A 19,341-nucleotide genomic window follows, 5' to 3' on the forward strand; every position below is an offset into this window, starting at 1 on the left:
AACAGTTACACCTCCTTGGCCTTGGGTCTAGCTTCAACGAGTGGCATGATTCATGCTCCCCACTGGAATTAGGTTGGAGCTAGTCCAAGCTGTGACCACATCCTTGCTTAGCTTTTCCATCAGTAAATATTGTTTCCCTTCCACTCCTCCATCTGAGAGAATTATCACAATAAACCATTTACTTAAGGGACTTCATTTCGGGTTCTGCTTCTAGGGAACTTAACATAATAATCCTAGCAAGAAGGCCCTAAGAGTGGCATTTGTGAGTTGGATCACTGTCTAGCCAGAGAGTAACAGGAAGAATATTGATAGTTTCTGTAATAGTGTCATTGACAAAATTTTATCTGTAAGAAACTGGATGATATAGAGGGAAAGAGGTATGCCAACTGATACAGTTCTATGGCATTTATAATAATAACTATAAGAAGGACTTAAATGTAAGACGGGAAACCATAAAAATCCTATAAAACTCCATAGGCAGTGAAATAGCAGACATATGTTGTAGCAATATCTTTATAGACACAGCTCCTAGGGCAATGGAGACTAAGGAGAAAATAAACAAATGGGACTACATCAAAATAAAAAGCTTCTGCACAGCAAAAGAAACTATCAACAAAACTACAAGAAAGCCCACTGCATGGGAGAACATATTTGCTAAAGATATTTCAGATAAGGGTTTAATCTTCAAAATTTATAGAGAACTTATACAACTTAAGGAAGATAAATGATCCAATAAAAAAATGGGCAAAGGATCTAAATAGACACTTTTCAAAAGAGGACATACAGAAGGCCCAGAGACATATGAAAATATGCTCAAAGTCACTAATCATCTGAGAGATGCAAATCAAAACAACAATGAGATACCATCTCACACCTGTCAAAATGGCTATCATCAACAAATCAACAAACTATAAGTGCTTGTAAGGATGTGGAGGAAAAGGAACTCTCTTGCACTGCTGGTGGGGGTGCAGCTACTGTGGAAGACAGTATGGAGTTTCCTCAAAAAGTTAAAAATGGAACTCCCATTTGACCCAGTAATCCCACTTCTAGGACTATATCCCAAGAAACCAGAAACACCAATCAATAAGGATATATGTACCCCTCTGTTCATAGCAGCACAAATTACAATAGCTACGATTTGGAAACAGCCTAAGTGCCCATCAGCAGATGAATGGATTAAAAAACTGTGGTACATCTACACAATGGAATACTATGCCGCTATAAAAAAGAAGGAACTTTTCCATTTACAACAGCATGGATGGAACTGGAGAGCATTATGCTAAGTGAAATAAGCTAGTTGGAGACAGATAAATATCACATGATCTCACTCATATGTGGGATATAATGAGCAACATAATTTGATGAATACGAATAGATCCAGAGACCAATGATAGGGTAGGGGGGCTAGACAGCAACCAAAGGACTTGTATGCATGCATATTAGCATAACCAATGAACACAGACACTGGGGTGATGGGGACTTGCCCATGGTGGGAATGGCTGGGAGGGGATGGGGGCAGGGTCAATTGGGGAAAAAGGAGATATATGTAAAACTTTAGACAATAATAAAATAAAATAAAATAACTATAAGAAGAGTGTATTTTGTCTGGCTGGTGTGGCTCAGTGGTTGAGCATTAAACCACGAACCAGGAGGTCACAGTTTGATTACTGGTCAGGTACATGCCCAGGTTGCAGGCTGGATCCACAGTAGGGGGTGTGCAGGAGGAAGCCAATTGATGATTCTTTTTCATCATTGATGTTTCTACATCTCTATCTCCCTTTCCTTTCTTCTGAAATCAATAAAACATTAAAAAGAAAAGAACTGTGGATTTTGGTGCCTATTGCTACGTGTGATGAATGTATTGAAAAGAGTACATGATAGACTTAAATCCATTAGTCACCACCTAAAACAAAGAGATCCTCATACATGCAGCTGGAAGGCAATAGTTCTAGGCCTGAAACAGGCCCTAATTTTGAGAATGACAGAACTTCAGAGAATACTGAATTCTAAGCCCAGTTGGGCCTCTATTCCAGTCAGGGCCCTGATATAGGATTGAAACCCTGAAGCTCAGAATTGGGAATTCTAAGAAGTTGTACACGAGAGCTCTGAACTCCAGGTACCTCTGAACCCACTCACATGCAAAAGAGTCCCCTGCCCTTTGTTGCAAGACAGAACCCCTACCCAGCCTCGCTTCTTGCTTGAATAGAGAATATGCAGAATCCTCACAGCATGACCCAATAGGCAAGTCCTGGGAGGGGCAGCTAGGTGAGGAGAGGGTTTCTATTCCTTTTTAAAAAATTAAATTTATTGGGATAACATTGGTCAACATGAACACATAGGTTTCAGGTGTGGATTTGTATGTTACAAAATCTTTATCTTGTACCATGTCCCCACCACCCAAAGTCAAATCTTCTGTTACCATATGTTAGGACCCCCTTCTCCTCCCATCCCCTTCCCTCTGGGCAACCACTACATTGCAGTTTGTGTTCATAAGTTTCAGTTTTATATCCCACATATGAGAGAAATTATATGGTTCTTAGCTTTTTCTGACTGACTTATTTCATTTAGCACAGCGGTTCTCAACCTGTGGGTCGAGACCCCTTTGGCGGCTGAACGACCCTTTCGCAGGGGTCACCTAAGACCATCCTGCATATCAGATATTTACATTACGATTCATAACAGTAGCAACATTACAGTTATGAAGTAGCAACGAAAATAATTTTATGGTTGGGTCACAACATGAGGAACTGTATTTAAAGGGCCAGAAGGTTGAGAACCACTGATAAGCATAATGTTTTCAAGATCCATCCATGTTGTTGCAAATGGCACTACTTCATTCTTTCTTATGGCTGAGTAGTATTCCACTGCATATGTGTACCACACCTTTATCCAGTCCTCTATCACAGGACACTTTGGTTGTTTCCATGTCTTTGCCATCGTGAATAATGTTGCAATGAACACAGGGGTGCATATATCTTTGTGAATACAAGATTTTGAGGTTTTCAGGTATATACCCAAGAAAGGGATTGCTGGACCGTATGGTAGCTCTATTTTTAATTTTTTGAGGAATCTCCAGTCTACATTCCCACCAGCAGTGAATGAGGGCTCCTTTTTTCCCATCATCTCTCCAACATTTATTTTGCTTGTCTTATTGATAATGGCCACTCTAACAGATGTGAGGGGGTATCTCATTGTAGTTTTGATTAATGTTTCCAACTATTCTTTTAATTTCTTAAAGAACTTTATCAAAGTTCATCTCCTCAAAGAGAGCCTGGCTGCCCTGGCTGGCTCAATGGCCAATATCATGATGAACAGTCCCTCCACTGGTGCACACCACAGGAAGAAGTCATCTGCTAAAAGAAAACCGGGTGCTATTAGGGAAGGGGCAGAGGTTGGATGGCCAAGGAAAACATGCCTGATCGATGGAACCTATCTAGAGGACCCTCATAGGTGAACCTAGAAGCCTAACAGGAAGGATGGGGCAGTCCCAGGCCAGTCAGAGGGGCCACAGAGCCTGGGGATTCCTTAATAGAACTGTGGTCCTATTGTCCTGTGCTATGGAGATAAAGGCTGAGTTGGTCATCATGCTAGTAGGTAGGATTTCCACCCCACTCCACTAGATGGCCTAGGGCAAGGAAGGCTACTAAGCCTGTCATTTGCTCAGTCCCATTTACCTGGACTCAGATATCAGCTGCTTCCTATGATGCTAGGGAGCTCAGCTGTGGTCTTACCTGGGACAGTGTGGCTGCAGGAGGACCTGGAGCTCCCAAGGTCCAGGGGCTCTGGGTAACCACCCCTTAGCCTGAACCTCCCAGAGTGGCTTCTCTGGGCATCAGCACATGCCCTGCTCTGCTTTGCTGGAGAGAAGTGCCTTCTGTCTGGGAGGAGGGGCCAGGGATTCTCCTGTTCCCTCTGTGTAATCTGGGTGGGTAGACATCCCTGTGAGGATAATATTCAGAGAACAGCTGGCTGAGGCTTCTGGATCATGAACAAAGGCAGCCCACTGAGGAGGGAAGTCCCATCTCAGAAGCAGTCAGTACAAGGTATTTCTTGTTTATTATCACCCAGCTGGGTGAGCTGCCACAGGCTTGCATGAGATGGTAAAAATTTGGTAAAAAAGTCCACTTTCTTCCTGGTCACCTGAGCCAGGGAAGAAGGCAAGGGTTCCCAGGCTTTTTGGGGAGGGAAATTTCAGAAAGAAGAAAATCACGGGAAGAATCACAAATTCTGTGTATAAACTCTCCCCAAGTTTCCTTTATCTGAGTTCCAAACCAACTGACAGGCAAAAAGTGAGACAGAGATGGGGTTAAAAAATATCAGTTTTGTTACCCAGCCAGCCTGGCTCAGTGGTTGAGTGTCAACCAAGGAACCAAAAGGTCCCTGGTTTGGTTTCCAGTCAGGGTACTGCCAGGGTTGCAGGCTCCATCCCCAGGAGGGGGCGTGCAGGAGACAGCCAATCAATGATTCTCTCTCATCATTGATGTTTCTATCTCTCCCTTCCTCTCTAAAATCAATAAAAATATATTTTTACAAAAATCAGCTATCTTCCTGATAAAAGCGGGATTAGGGGACATGGTTTAGATGGTGCTAAAAAAGAATTCCTAAGTCTGAACCCCAGAACGGGGCTTAGCCTCAAGTCCCAAGGCTGCTCACATATATTAATCACACACATTCCCCATACCCAGGCCGCTGTCTCTGTGCACTGGAGCTCAGAGGAGCACAGAGCCCTGGCCCCTCCAGCAGGAAGAGTCCAGGGAGACCCACCAAGGAGCAGACTCACCTTCACAGAACTCCCAGCCTCAGTGCCTCCCCAGGAAGAAGGGAGGGCAGGGAGACCAGGAGTCCTGCTGACTAATAGGCCACCTCCCAGAAGGGGACATCGGTGTGGGGCCTGAGTGCTCCCACTTGAGTCCCAGGTGCCCCTCCTCTCCATTTCTGCATTGGCAGAGGTGCCAGCTCTTTATCCTGGCCCAGTGGCTGCTGCTGCTACTGCTGCCGCTTCCTCCTGCCCCTAAATTCTCAGGTCCGGGACACTGCCTCCTCTCAGTGATAAACCCTGTCCCCAGAGGGTCTCCCAGGCTGGAGACTCAGCCCGCTAGTGACAACTGAATGAAAGCTGGAAGCCCATCCCCTGGGTGTTTTCTCCACCCCCTGTCCCTCCTCAGTCACTGCCTCTCCTGCTCTCCAGGTTTCCAAGCCCCTAGCTCAGGTACTTCCTTACAACAGAAACATCTCTGTTGTCAGTGCCCCTTGTTACCCTGGACAATGTCCCAGGCCCTCACTTCTTCCTTCCATATCAGTCCAGCAGATTGTCAGGGTTTCAACCTACTTCTGAAGATGGTCTCATCACATTCCTAACTGGGTGTGTCTGACATTGTTTTCTGGACAAAAATCTTTGCTTTCTCCACAGAGGCCTCCAGTTCCCATAGAAACTACTGCTGTTTGCAGAGTGGGGTGCTGCCTGGCTCTCTCTGGCTCCACAGGAATGTGTCCTTCCCTTGGCCAGGGCAGCTTCAGTGCAGGGTATCCACCCAGGAGGCTGGCCCCTATGGATTCCCTAGCCAGTTGACTGCGATCAGACCCCAATTCATGTGATATCGGTGACTCTAAGCTAACCCACGAAAAGCTGGCACATTTATGCCAACACCCAAGCCTAGTCAGCCTGCTGCCTAGGGACAGAGGATAGAGGGGACACTAGAAAAGGCTGATGTTGTTGGTGTCAAATTCTTCGGGGCCCCAAGCACCCTGGAGGTCGGGAACAGAAGACAGCTGTGCTCAGCAAAGGGCACCGGGCACCTGTCAGAGTCTCGGACTTGAGGCCGGAGGCTCCACTCCCTGCGAGCCCAGATGCCGCTCCAGCCTTCAAGCAAAGACACAGAAGAGATGGAAGCAGATGGTGATTCAGCTGCCGAGATGAACGGAGAGGAAGAAGAGAGTGAGGAGGAACGAAGTGGCAGCCAGACCGAGTCCGAGGAGAGCTCAGAGATGGACGATGAAGACTACGAACAGCGCCGCAGCGAGTGTGCCAATGAGATGCTGGACCTGGAGAAGCAGTTCTCGGAGCTAAAGGAGTTGTTCAGGGAACGACTGAGTCAGCTGCAGGTTCAGCTGGAGGAAGTGGGGGCTGAGAGAGCACCCGAATACACAGAGCCCCTGGGGGGGGGGCTGCAGCGGAGCCTCAAGATTCTCATTCAGGTGGCAGGGATCTACAAGGGCTTCTGTCTGGACATGATCAGGAATAAGTATGAGTGTGAGCTGAAGGGAGCTAAGCAGCACCTGGAGAGTGAGAAGCTGCTGCTCTATGACATGCTGCAGGGGGAGCTGCAGGAGCGGATCCAGAGGCTGGAGGAGGACCGCCAGAGCCTGGACATCAGCTCAGAGTGGCGGGATGACAAACTGCACACCAGAGGCAGCCCAAGGACCTGGGACTCGCTGCCTCCCAGCAAGAGGAAGAAGGCACCCCTTGTTTCTGGCCCTTACATCGTGTACATGCTGCAGGAGATCGACATCCTGGAGGACTGGACAGCTATCAAAAAGGACCCTGACCCTGCAATTCACAGCCAGCGGGGCCCCTTGGAGCAACAGGCACCAAAACCCGGATTTACATTTTCCTACTGCAGCCAGGCAGACGGACAAGCCCTCGGGGTCTTTCCAGCCCGCTCTCCAGTGCTGCTCTGAGCACTCCCCTCCAGCCCTCACTGGTCTGGACTCCTGCTCTGCTCAGGGCTGGTACAGCTGTGGCCCAAGCTGTCCTAGCCTGGCAAGACTGAGTCCCTCATCCCCAACAGCCCCTCCCTTCCCCTGCCGAAGTCCGCCCCCTAGGTCCCTCCCTGACAAAGAAGATCTGCCTCGTCTTAAGCTAAATCACATCCTTCCTGCTGACCTTGGACCTGGCTCACCACTCAACGAGCCAGCGTGTTGGCCCACTTTGTGGGAACTCTGAACCAGAAGTTCTGTTGCGGGGGGGGTGGGGGGGGGGTGGGGGGGGGGTGGGGGGGGGGGGTGGAGCGGGGGGCTGTCCTGGCTCTTGCCGTGCTGAGAAGGCGGGCTCCCCAGGTCTTCTCAAGGCAGTCCTTGGTGCCTGCCTCCCACACTGCGGGGACGGGAATTAAAGCATTTCCTGGGTAAAAAAAAAAAAAAATTAGTCAGCTTACCAGTCCCTCTACCCGCCAAGTGAAAGAGGAGGCAGGGCAGGAAGAGAGAGATCCCCTATGTGCACAGAACTTGGGTCACACTGAGACCCTGTGCTCTTGTTAAAAATATTTTTCTCATCAGTGTATGCAATCTGTCCAGATTTGATGTTTGCTCCTTTGGGAGAAAAGAAAAAACACATGGAGAGAGGGTAGAACCTTCCTCTGTGTGTTAAATGAAACAGGGCGAGAACCCTTATTTACAGCCAGAGGAAGTCGGGAAGTCGGGCTCAGGGGAACAATTGTGGAAACCATCGCTCTCAAGAATGTTGCTTCTCCAGTCCTGTTTCTGAACAGTGAGACCTAAAGAGTTAGGTCTCTGCACCCTCTTAGAAAGTTGCAGCAGGTGAGGACAGTGGGATTCACAGGTGTTTTTCATGTTTTTGCACAAGCAAGGGGACTCCTGGGGGTTGGTCCTGCTCCTCCCCTGGGGTCCTCCTCCCCTGGCCTCCAGGGCCCTCCTGTCCCTCCTTGTCCTTCACTCCTATTGCCACATGTCCTGATGGCTGAGGAACCCCCCCCCCCCATCCCCCCACCCTCCTAGGCTGAGGAAGAGGGAGAGATTGTCTGAAAACACTCAAAAAGTTACTTTCACTTCTCATTTCCCGGTTTGGGTGGAACCTTCCCTGGGTGAGTTCACTCACTTCCTGCTCAGGGATCAGGAGCCACAGCAGACCCAGGCTGGGGAGACTGGAAGGATTAGCGGTTCAGGCAGTGCCCAGGGCAGGACGATGGCCAGTGGGGGCAGCGACCTCAGCACCAGGTCAGTCTCTGTCTCCCTTCCTTTAACTTTCTGTCTGGCTGTGCTGCTGCTTTAGTGTGTGTTACTAGACACTCGTCTAAACCTTGACATTCATCCATTTTACAAGGACGCTGACGTGCAATGTAATAAAATGTAATGAAGTGAAGGAATTGGATCTTTAAACTGCAGAGGGACAGCTGCTGGTGTAAGTGTAGCTGCCACAACCCACAGGCCTCTTGTCTTACAGCTCCTGCTCAGCTGTGGGCCATCTGGACTGGGCTGTCGTTTCTGATGCTTTGAGGCAGTGATTTGTTATTTTCTTATGACCTTTGAACCTTCTCATTTACCTCAGGCCTGCTATGGCCATCTTAAGATGACCGGCAGGGGAGGGCAGTTGGGGGTGACCAGGCCATCAGGGGAGGGCAGTTGGGGGCTATCAGGCTGGCAGGGGAACAGTTAGGGGGCGATCAGGCTGGCAGGCAGAAGCGGTTAGGGGTAATCAGGCAGGCAGGCAGGCAGGCAGGCAAGCAGTTAGGAGCCAGCAGTCCCGGATTGTGAGAGGGATGTCCGACTGCCAGTTTAAACCGGCAGTTGGACATCCCCCGTGGGGTCCCAGATTGGAGAGGATGTAGGCAGGGTTGAGGGACACACCCCACATACACTGTGCACTAATTTCGTGTACTGGGCCTCTAGTATCATATAATGTTGTATCTTATTTTAGTATTTATATCAATACATTCATTTTCTTATCCTAATACATTATCTAAAACATATAAATATGTATATATTATATATATGTAAATTGTGGTAATGGTAGGCATTACTGTTTTTTTATGTGAATGGCCTCATCATTTTAGTGGTTACTGTTGTGTTTGTCATTTTGGGAGATTTTATATCAGGTCAGCTTCCATCTATTTCATATAATGTTTCTAAAAATTGCTGCTAGGCATTTCCAATTTTCTTTTGAATTAATTTATGGATATAACTAAATACTCTTTCTGCTTTTGTTTATTTATTTTAATTTTTTAAAAATAAATATTTATTGTTGAAAGTATTACATATGTTCCTTTTTCCCCCCATTGCCCTCTCCCATACACCACCCAAGCCTTCACCACCCTGTTGTCTGTGACTATGGGTTATTCATATATGAATATGAGTTCACTGGTTGTTCTCCGCCCGCCCCCCTTCCTCCTCCAACCTCCTGTGCCTTCCCTCTGAGATTTGATATTCTGTTTGATGTTTCTATGTCTCTGGGTCTATTTGTGTTCATCAGTTTATGTTGTTCATTAGATTCCACAATGAAATACCACTGAATAATAAGAGGAACAAACTTCCAGTCACCCAACAACATGAATGATGAGCAAAAGAACTCAGACATATAAGCATACATGATGTATTATTCCATTTATGAAATGTAGTCATAAGTGACAGGAAAGTATGATGATAAAAAGAAGAGCAATGTTTGCAACAGAGAGGTTGCTTGGCTCCAGGTGGTCAGGATGCAAGTTGAGGGATGAAGGGGACATTTCCCCATTCTTCATTTTTCAAATGGTACATCAGTGTTCAGCACCATGTGTCCCTTTTACTCCACCACCTTCAAGATTCCACAGGGCAAACTGGTTGCCTTCATGACTGCAGGGAGCAACCTTTACTTTCAGTAACAATTATGCTCCTCTGACCATTTTTTGTTGAAATCTCTCATTTACTCATTGCCCCCTGCCATTCTATTTGTCATTGTGAAGCCAATTTTTTAATTATCATTTTAGTGGCATTTTAATAAGAGAGAAACACAAATGATTTCTCTCCTATCATTAAACAAGAAATTGTTGTTTTATAGAATTTTACAAAATAATGTGACATTATTATTCCCTGATGCATATTGGGTACTGGAAAGAGCCAATAATTTTCTTCTGGTTCCAAAAAGGAAGCTTATGAGTCTTCATGATTTAGGAATACAAAATGCCTATTAAAACATTATTGTTAGCCCAGCCGACATGGCTCAGTGGTTGTGCATCCACCTATGAATCAGAAGGTCAAGGTTCAATTCTCGTTCAGGGCACACGCCTGGGTTTCAGGCTCAATCCCCAGTAGGAGGGCATGCAGGAGGCAGCCAATTAATGATTCTCACTCATCATTGATGTTCCTGTTTCTCTCTCCCTCTCTCTTCCTCTTTGAAATCAATAAAAAATATACTTAAAAAACAAAACATTATTACCAAGGAAATAAACTATTCAACTAAGAAGCAGAATTACAGACTCAGGTTTACAATTACTTTCACAGGAAACAGCAGCCACTTCTGAAATTAAGATGTCTAAAAAGATTCATTTTATACAACAATAGCACAGACAGATATATATTAACATAAAGCAGAAATTCCAGGAAAAATTATTGATATTCATGTGAAATTCCAGTTTATGCTTTATCATATAATTATTAAACCACTTCTTATCATTTATGAACTAGTTTTATTTTTTTTATTCTTTTTTAAAAAAAATATTATAATAAGTATTACAAACGGTATTACATATGTGTCCTTCCCGCCCACCCCCCCCCCCCGCCCTTGACAATCCCCTGCCCTCCCTTACCCCCCAGTGTCTTATGTCCATTAGTTATGCTTATATGCATGCATACAAGTCCTTCGGTTGATCTCTTACTCCCCTCCATTCTGCCCCCCAACCCTCTCTGGCCTTCCCACTGCAGTTTGACAATCAGTTTGAGGCAGCTCTGCCTCTGTATCTATTATTGTTCAAAAGTTTGTAATGGTCTTTATTATCCATGAATGAGTGAGATCATGTGGTATTTTTCCTTCATTGACTGGCTTATTTCACTTAGCATAATGCTCTCCAGTTCCATCCATGCTGTTGCAAATGGTAAGAGTTCTTTCTTTTTTACAGCAGCATAGTATTCCATCCTGTAGATGTACCACAGTTTTCTAATCCATTCATCTACTGATGGGCACTTAGGCTGTTTCCAGATCTTAGCTATGGTGAATTGTGCTGCTATGAACATAGGGGTACATATATCCTTTCTGATTGGTGTTTCTGGTTTCTTGGGATATATTCCTAGAAGTGGGATCACAGGGTCAAATGGGAGTTCCATTTCCAGCTTTTTGAGGAAACTCCATACTGTCTTCCATAGTGGCTGCACCAGTCTGCATTCCCACCAGCAGTGCACAAGTGTTCCTTTTTCTCCACATCCTCTCCAGCACTTGTCGTTTGTTGATTTGTTGATGATAGGCATTCTGACAGGTGTGAGATGGTACCTCATTGTTGTTTTGATTTGCATCTCTCCGATGATTAGTGACTTTGAGCATGTTTTCATATGTCTCTTGGCTTTCTGGATGTCCTCTTTTGAAAGGTGTCTATTTAGATCCTTTTCCCATTTTTTGATTGGATTGTTTATCTTCTTTTTGTTAAGTTGTATGAGTTCCCTATTAATTTTGGGGATTAGGCCCTTATCAGATATGACGTTGGCAAATATGTTTTCCCACGCAGTGGGTTTTCTTGTTGTTTTGTTGATGATTTCTTTTGCTGTGCAGAAGCTTTTTATTTTGATGTAGTCCCATTTGTTCATTTTCTCTTTAGTTTCAACTGCTCTAGGAGCTGTATCAGTGAAGAAATTGCTTTGGCATATGTCTGAGATTTTGTTGCCTTTGGATTCTTCTAGAATTTTTATGGTTTCCTGTCGTACATTTAAGTCCTTTATCCATTTTGAGTTTATTCTTGTGTATGGTGTAAGTTGGTGGTCTAGTTTCATTTTCTTGCATATATCTGTCCAATTTTCCCAACACCATTTATTGAAGAGACTATCTTGGCTCCATTGTATGTTCTTGCCTCCTTTGTCAAATATTAATTGAGCACATTGGTTCGGGCTAATTTCTGGACTCTCTATTCTATTCCACTGATCTATATGTCTGTTCTTGTGCCAGTACCAGGCAGTTTTGAGAACAGTGGCTTTGTAATACAGCTTGATATCTGGCATTGAGATCCCACCTACTTTGTTCTTTCTCAGGATCGCTGCAGCTATTCGGGGTCTTTTTTTATTCCAGATGAATTTTTGGAGAGTTCGTTCTAGATCTTTGAAGTAGGCCATTGGTATTTTAATGGGAAGTGCGTTGAATGTATAGATTGCTTTGGGTAGTATGGACATTTTAATGATGTTGATTCTACCAATCCAAGAAAATGGTATGTTCTTCCATCTCTTTATGTGTTCCTCTATCTCTTTTTTCAACGTCCTGTAGTTTTCTGAGTAGAGGTCTTTTACCTCTTTAGTTAAGTTTATTCCAAGGTATATTACTTTTTTTGGTGTGATGGTAAATGGGATTGTTTTTATAATCTCTCTTTCTGCAAGTTCACTATTGGTGTATAGAAATGCCTCAGATTTCTTGGGGTTAATTTTGTATCCTGCCACATTGCCAAATTCATGTAGTAAGTCTAGTAGTTTTTTGATGGAGTCTCTAGGGTTTTGTATGTATAATATCATGTCGTCTGCAAATAAGGACAGTTTTACTTCCTCTTTTCCAATTTGGATGCCTTTTATTTCTTCTTCTTGCCTAATTGCAATGGCTAATACTTCCAGTACTATGTTGAACAGGAGTGGTGAGAGTGGGCATCCCTGTCTTGTTCCTGTTCTTAGGGGAAATGGTGTTAGTTTTTGTCCATTGAGTATGATGTTGGCTGTGGGCCTGTCATATATGGCTTTTATTATGTTGAGGTATGATCCTTCTATTCCCACCTTGCTGACAGTTTTTATCAAAAATGGGTGTTGGATTTTGTCGAATGCTTTTTCTGCATCAATTGATATGACCATGTGGTTTTTTTCTTTCAATTTGTTTATGTGATGTATTACGTTTATTGATTTACGGCTGTTGTACCATCCTTGCATCCCTGGGATAAATCCTACTTGGTCATGGTGTATGATCCTTCTGATGTACTGTTGGATCTGATTTGCTAAGATTTTGTTGAGGATTTTGGCATCTATGTTCATGAGGGATATTGGCCTGTAATTCTCTTTCATTGTGTTGTCTTTACCTGGTTTTGGTATTAGGGTGATGCTGGCTTCATAGAATGAGCTTGAAAGTGTTCCTTCCTTTTGAACTTTTTGTAGTAGTCTGAGGAGGATAGGTTTTAGTTCTTCCTTGAAAGTTTGGTAAAACTCCCCTGAGAAGCCATCTGGTCCTGGGCTTTTGTTTGCTGGGAGCTTTTTGATGACTGCTTCAATTTCTTCCATAGTTATTGGCCTATTGAGATTTTTAGATTCTTCCTGATTGAGTTTTAGAATGTTGTATTTTTCTAGGAATTTGTCCATTTCCTCCAGGTTGTCTAGTTTGTTGGAGTAGAGTTGTTCGTAGTATTGTTTAATAATCATTTGTATTTCTGTGGGGTCTGTTGTTATTTCGCCTCTATCGTTTCTGATTTGGTTTATTTGGGATCTCTCTCTTTGCTTCTTGGTGAGCCTGGCTAGAGGTTTGTCAATCTTGTTTATCCTTTCAAAGAACCAGCTCTTGGTTTCATTGATTTTCTGTATTGTTTTTTTGGTCTCTATGTCATTTATTTCTGCTCTAATCTTTATTATCTCCTTCCTTCTGCTCACTCTGGGGTTTTCTTGTTGCTCTCTTTCTAATTCTTTGAGTTGAAGAGTTAGATGATTTACTACCATTTTTTCTTGTTTTTTGAGATAGGCCTGTAGAGCTATAAACTTCCCTCTCAGGACTGCTTTCATTGTGTCCCAGAGGTTTTGGATTGTTGTGTTTTCATTGTCATTAGTGTCCAGGATGTTTTTAATTTCTTCTTTGATGTCATCGGTAACCCAATCAATATTTAATAACAAGCTATTCAGCTTCCAAGTGTTTGAGTATTTTGGGTTGTTTTTATTGTAGTTTATTTCTAACATTATGCCCTCGTGGTCTGAGAAGAAGCTTTTTATGATTTCAATCTTCTTGAATTTGTGGAGACTTTGCTTGTGACCCAATATGTGGTCTATTTTTGAATATGTCCCATGAGCACCTGAGAGGAATGTACATTCCGCGGCTTTGGGGTGAAGTGTTCTGAAGATGTCAATTAAGTCCATCTGATCTAGTGAGTCATTTAGGATTGCTGTTTCTTTGCTGATTGTTTGTCTAGCGGACGTGACCAGTGATGTCAGTAGTGTATTAAAGTCCCCTACTATGATTGTATTGTTATCGATCTCTCCTTTGATATCTTCCAGGAGTTTTTTTTATGAATTTGGGTGCTCCTGCATTGGGTGCATATATGTTTACCAGGGTTATATCTTCTTGTTGTATTGACCCCTTTAGTATTATGAAGTGGCCTTCCTTATCTTTTGTTATGGCCTTCACTTTGAGATGTATTTTGTCCGATATAAGTACTGCTACCCCAGCCTTCTTTTCCTTTCCATTTGCGTGAAAGATATTTTTCCATCCCTTCACTTTCAGTCTGTGTGAGTCCCTTCTAATGAGGTGGGTCTCTTGTAGACAGCAGATGTATGGGTCATGTTTTTTTATCCATTCAGCCACTCGATGTCTTTTGGTTGGAGCATTTAGTCCATTTACATTTAAAGTTATTATTGAAAGGTACTTGTTTGTAGCCATTTCTTTTTTTGTGTGTGGCTGTTTTCTTTCTGAGCTTTTTATTTCTTCTTTTTACACCAGTCCCTCTAGCATTTCTTGCATTGCTGGCTTGGTGGTGATAAACTCCCTTAGCCTTTTTGTCTGTGAAGCTTCTTATTTCCCCTTCAATTTTGAATGATAGCCTTGCTGGGTAGAGTATTCTTGGATTCAGTCCTTTGCTTTGCATCACTTTGTAGATTTCCGTCCATTCTTTTCTGGCCTGATGTGTTTCTGTTGAGAAATCATTTGATAATCTAATGGGAAACCCCTTGTATGTAACTTTCCGTCTCTCTCTTGCAGCCTGTAAGATTCTCTCTTTGTCCTGAACATTTGCCATGGTAATTATGATGTGTCTTGGTGTGGGTCTTTTCGGGTTCACCTTGTTTGGGACTCTCTGGGCTTGTGTGACTTTTTTCTTCCCCACCTCATGGAAGTTTTCTGATATTATTTCTTCGAATAGGTTTTCTAATCCATGTTCATCTTTCTGTTGTTCTGGCACCCCTATTATTCGTAAGTTGTTTCATTTCATGTTGTCCCAAAGCTCCCTTAGGCTTTCCTCCTGTTTTTTAATTTTTTTCTCCAATTGCAGTACAGTTTGAGTGTGTTTTGCTTCCTTGTCTTCTAATTCACTAATTCGGTCCTCCGCTTCTCCTAGTCTACTGTTGATACTTTCAATGGTGTTTTTTATTGCAGCTATGTCGCTCTTCATTTCTTCTTGGGACTTACTTAAGTTGTTGATTTTTTCATCTGTTTCCTCTAGCTTCTTGCATATGGTATTGATTTTTTCCTCCGTCCGGTGCATGTACTCTAGGACCCTTATTCTGAATTCTTTTTCCATCATGTTGCATGCCTCTGTCTCACTTAGCTGCTTTTCTGGCGAGTCCTCCTTTTCTTTCCTTTGGGGGTTTCTTTGTCTACCCATGTTTGATCTCACTGACATATCTAGTTGTTGAGTCGTTCAGTGGCTGCTCCCTGGGTGGCAGTGGCTCCTCGGGCTGTGGTTGCTCCTTGGGCGGTTGTGGTAGCAGTGGCTCCTCCGTTGATAGCAGGGCCTCTGGTGGGTGCTGTTCACAGCTGTGGTGGCTCTTCTGGCTGGTGGAGGGAGGCTTCACACACAGTAACTGTTCCCCAGACAGAGCGTGTGGTGATCAGGAGGCCACTGTTGCTTGAATCTGCTGCATTGATTTAAAGGCACAAAATACAACACAACAAGGCACAACATACCAGGCACTGAACACGAATGCATTTATGATATTACTAACCCCAAATAAAGGTGGCCCCCGAGCTAAAGAGTTAGGAGATAAGGAAGAAAGAAGAGAGAAAGGTAGAAGAGAAAAAAGAAAGAAAGAAAAAAAGAAAAAAAAAAGGAGTGCAAAAATGAAATTGGGAAAGGGGAGCGAAAAAAAGAAGAGGAGAAAAAAAAAGTAAGAGAGAAAAGAGAATGAAGTATAAGAGGGAAAGAGACTATTTATATGAGGAGAAAACTCCTATAGAACCGCCACTAATACCAACAAATTACAGCAACAGATTCCTGGAGACGAATACAAACTACAAACAACCAATAATATCAAGCGACACAAGGGAAAACAGAAGCACAGAAATAACTGTGGGGGGGGGGGGCGGGGGGCAGAAAAATAAAAAGAATAAGCAAACTAACCTCACAAACAATCCTAGAAAAACCCCCAATATACTCGTCAATCAAGCAAACAACAACAAAACAATAGAGAGAGAAAAGAAGAAGAAGAAGAAAAAAATTTGGATAATGAAGGAAGATAAGGGAAAGGTGTATAAGGATTTAGAGCAGGGGAATGGACATAGGATATATAAGTAGGGTGAAATTTTGACAGGGGGTAAAAAGAATAGGGAAAATCTAAAGCTGGAGTAGGGTAAGAGAAACAGGACAACAAAAGGGAAAAAATAGGGAGGAGGGTTTAGCACAGAGGCAAAGTGAGGTAGAGAAGAATGTTGCTAAAGGAATGATGAAAATAGAATGGAGAAAATTAGTCCTAAAATAAAATAAAGACAAAATAAAATGACACTTTAAAAAATGGTAAAATGGTAGCGGTAATAATACTAGTTAAAAATAAAAATGTAGTAGTTGAAAGGGTAAAATCAGGTGATGGGGAAGAAGAAAAAAAAATGTTTTTGTAGTTAAAAGGTGAAAAAGTAATTAAAAAAATAAAAATAAAAATGTGCAGTAATGCAGGTGCTTCAGATCTTCTACTCTTCTTTTTGGCATGCCTGGAATTCAGGAGAATGGTGAATTTCCCTCTGATACACTGTTCTTCCGTGTTGTAAGCCACAGTCCTGATTTTAAGGCAGGCTGTGTTGGTTCCCCTTACTGCCTTATCTGTATTTACAGAAGAGTCAGTTCCTGGCTCTGCCTCTGGGTGGCAGCGTGTCTGGATTGACCTCCGAGGCTTTAAGTCCTCTCTGACCAGGAGTTCTCTATTGTACCTGAACCAGCTCCACCCAGAGCTGGCTCCCCAGGCGCCACTCCCAGCTCTGTTTCCCAGGCTCCCCAAAAATAATCTTCCCCTACAAGCTCTGCTAGCGACCCCAACTGGGCAATCACATGCACTGGGATCAACAATCAAATTCACAGATTTAAGAGGAAGTGTGTAAACAAGAGCCTGGGAAGCTGTGCGAACTCGCAGGGCTCCACCTTCCAGAACTGCGCGGAGTCTCTGCGCGCGCTCTGGCCCCTGGCACCAAGTAGCCGGCCACCTGGGAAAATCTGAGGTTGCCCCTTTGCATCCAGTCCAACTATGGGCTTATTTATAGTGTTACCTTCTGCCAGCAGCCCTGCAGGAGCCCTCCCCACTTGCGGGTCACGCTGGCCTCTATGGGCGTGGATTTTGGGGGGGCGCAGATTTCCTCCCGCGCATGCACGCGCGTTCCTCGCTCCAACCTGAATTACAAACCGCACCTTTGGGGGAGGTCTAACCTTTCCGTGGAGGGAAGCAGGTCTCCTCTGAGTTCATGTAGTCACGCTGCTTGAGAGCCGTTGCCTCCGGGTTAGTAGCCGATCTCTGGATGCGGATAACAGCTACTCAAGATGGTGCGGTCTCGCTGCTGAGCTGGCGCCCAGGGGGAGGTTTCAGCCTCAATCTCTAACCATCCCCATTTTCTAGGAGTTCTCTGTCTTTCCTGGCTGCAGACTGTCTCTCAGCTAAATCTTCTCTGCTTGTTTGGGCTGTATGTTACCCATTTCAGCTGCTCGCCCTTATCTGCTCCGGGACAAAGCACCAACACGTCTGTCTAAGCCTCTGCCATTTTTTCCTTCCTCTATGAACTAGTTTTAAAATTCAGAATGCTATTCCTCTAAACTGATGTAGATCAGGGAGGAGCACCATGTTTTTATCTTTTTGAAATTTATTTTCTCTTAGTTGTTAATTAAGACACATTTTTAAGCTTACATTTGTTATACCATTGTTTCTTATTCCTCTGTGGATGACCTGTTTAGTCCATCTCACTTTTGCACAAATTAAAACATTTTGATAAAAAATTGCAATATGTTTGGTACAAAATCACTTTACAGTGGCTTTGATCATGACAGGCTTGCATTTCACAAAACTACTATGTCTTTCTAATCCGCCATGCTTCATTTTACTACAGTTTTGTCTATTGCTTCCATTCTATTTGTTCTAATCTTTACTCAGGACCACTTATTTTAATTATGTTGGTACTTCACAGCCTATCTTTCCTTCATATATAAAATGTTACAGCATATCAAAACCTTGATGGCCATTTTATCATGTATCCCTTCTCCCTAGGATGTCTGCAGAAGATGAGAACATAGAAAACAAAAGTATCAATGACATTGCACTCAAATACTTCAAAAAATATAAGGTGGAGATTTCAGATGCAATAAAAACAACATTTCCTTTCCTTGAACTTCTCCGTGACCATGAATTCATCACCAATGAAATGTATGAAGTAAGTGAGGTTTATTATGTCACAATCTGATAAAACAACCCCAAACTAAGTTATACTTTGATATCCTGGAATTGAACGTCAGAGCATAACTGGGCAACTGAGGAGTTGCCTGTGAGTGGAGACCTTCCCAAGTACTGCTATTAAGTGTTCCTGTAAGGTGGAAAGAGAGAAGAGAAGCAGTCATTACTGGAGATAGTCCTGATTCTGACTGAAGGAACGGGCTCCATGGGGCCCCCCTTGGAGCTGGAAGAAAAGCACTGGAGATAGGCTGGATCTGAAGTGGGTGTACAATGCCTTCTAGAAATTATATATACAGTATAATATAAACTAGGAATTAAACATAATATTAATGAATGGGTGAATAAGTTGAATGACTTCATTTAATAAAATAATAATTGACATAACATTTTATTTCAGTGAACATCAATTTAAATACTTAATACAGAGAAAATTAAGATCCACAGAGAATCAATGTGGGACAAATTTGAAAGTAGATGCTTGCTATTCTTTCAACAACAGTTTTCAGTTTCCTTTCTGTTTTTTCCCCTTTTCTTTTGGTATTTCTGGAGTCTTAGAATTTAGGTTAATTTTAGCGAAAGACGTAGGTGGAGATATAGAGATGCAAGTCTTCACTTTCCCTATGCATAGGCTTTCTCTATGGCAAAGTTCACAGGAGCTTCCAGGCCAAGTCAGTCCTGGGGAAGGGACAAAGATTGTCCAGTCAATAGAATAGCAGCTCATCACCCACTAAGTCTATTCCTAAAATATTTAGCCAGGCCCTGAAAGGGCTACATATTACTTAACTTGAAACTATTTTTGTTCTTCCTAATGGTGCCTTATTCCATCTCATATAAACAAGGGTG

The 19,341-nt window shown here is 43.4% G+C and overlaps 1 protein-coding gene and 1 pseudogene across 4 annotated transcripts in view; both read left to right on the forward strand.

Annotated features, from left to right (window-relative positions):
• Window positions 1–5,576: 5,576 nt before the first annotated feature.
• LOC139015456 (breast cancer metastasis-suppressor 1 pseudogene) lies at window positions 5,577–6,678 on the forward strand (annotated as a pseudogene).
• Window positions 6,679–7,853: 1,175 nt separating this feature from the next.
• LOC139015085 (nuclear body protein SP140-like) overlaps window positions 7,854–19,341 on the forward strand; it is a 50,092-nt gene continuing 38,604 nt past the window's right edge. For all 4 annotated transcript variants that reach the window (XR_011472404.1, XM_070422346.1, XM_070422348.1 and 1 more), the window contains exons 1-2: window positions 7,854–7,953; window positions 18,316–18,478. Coding sequence is in view for 3 of the 4 variants with exons in the window: in XM_070422346.1 (XP_070278447.1) it covers window positions 7,922–7,953; window positions 18,316–18,478 (195 nt within the window). In the remaining variant the exon portion in view is untranslated. The remainder of the gene's footprint in view (window positions 7,954–18,315; window positions 18,479–19,341) is intronic.

The sequence above is a fragment of the Myotis yumanensis genome, unplaced genomic scaffold (genome assembly GCF_028538775.1).
Source record: "Myotis yumanensis isolate MYYU_CA2020_CCGP unplaced genomic scaffold, mMyoYum1.0.hap1 SCAF_8, whole genome shotgun sequence".
NCBI lineage: Eukaryota > Metazoa > Chordata > Mammalia > Chiroptera > Vespertilionidae > Myotis > Myotis yumanensis.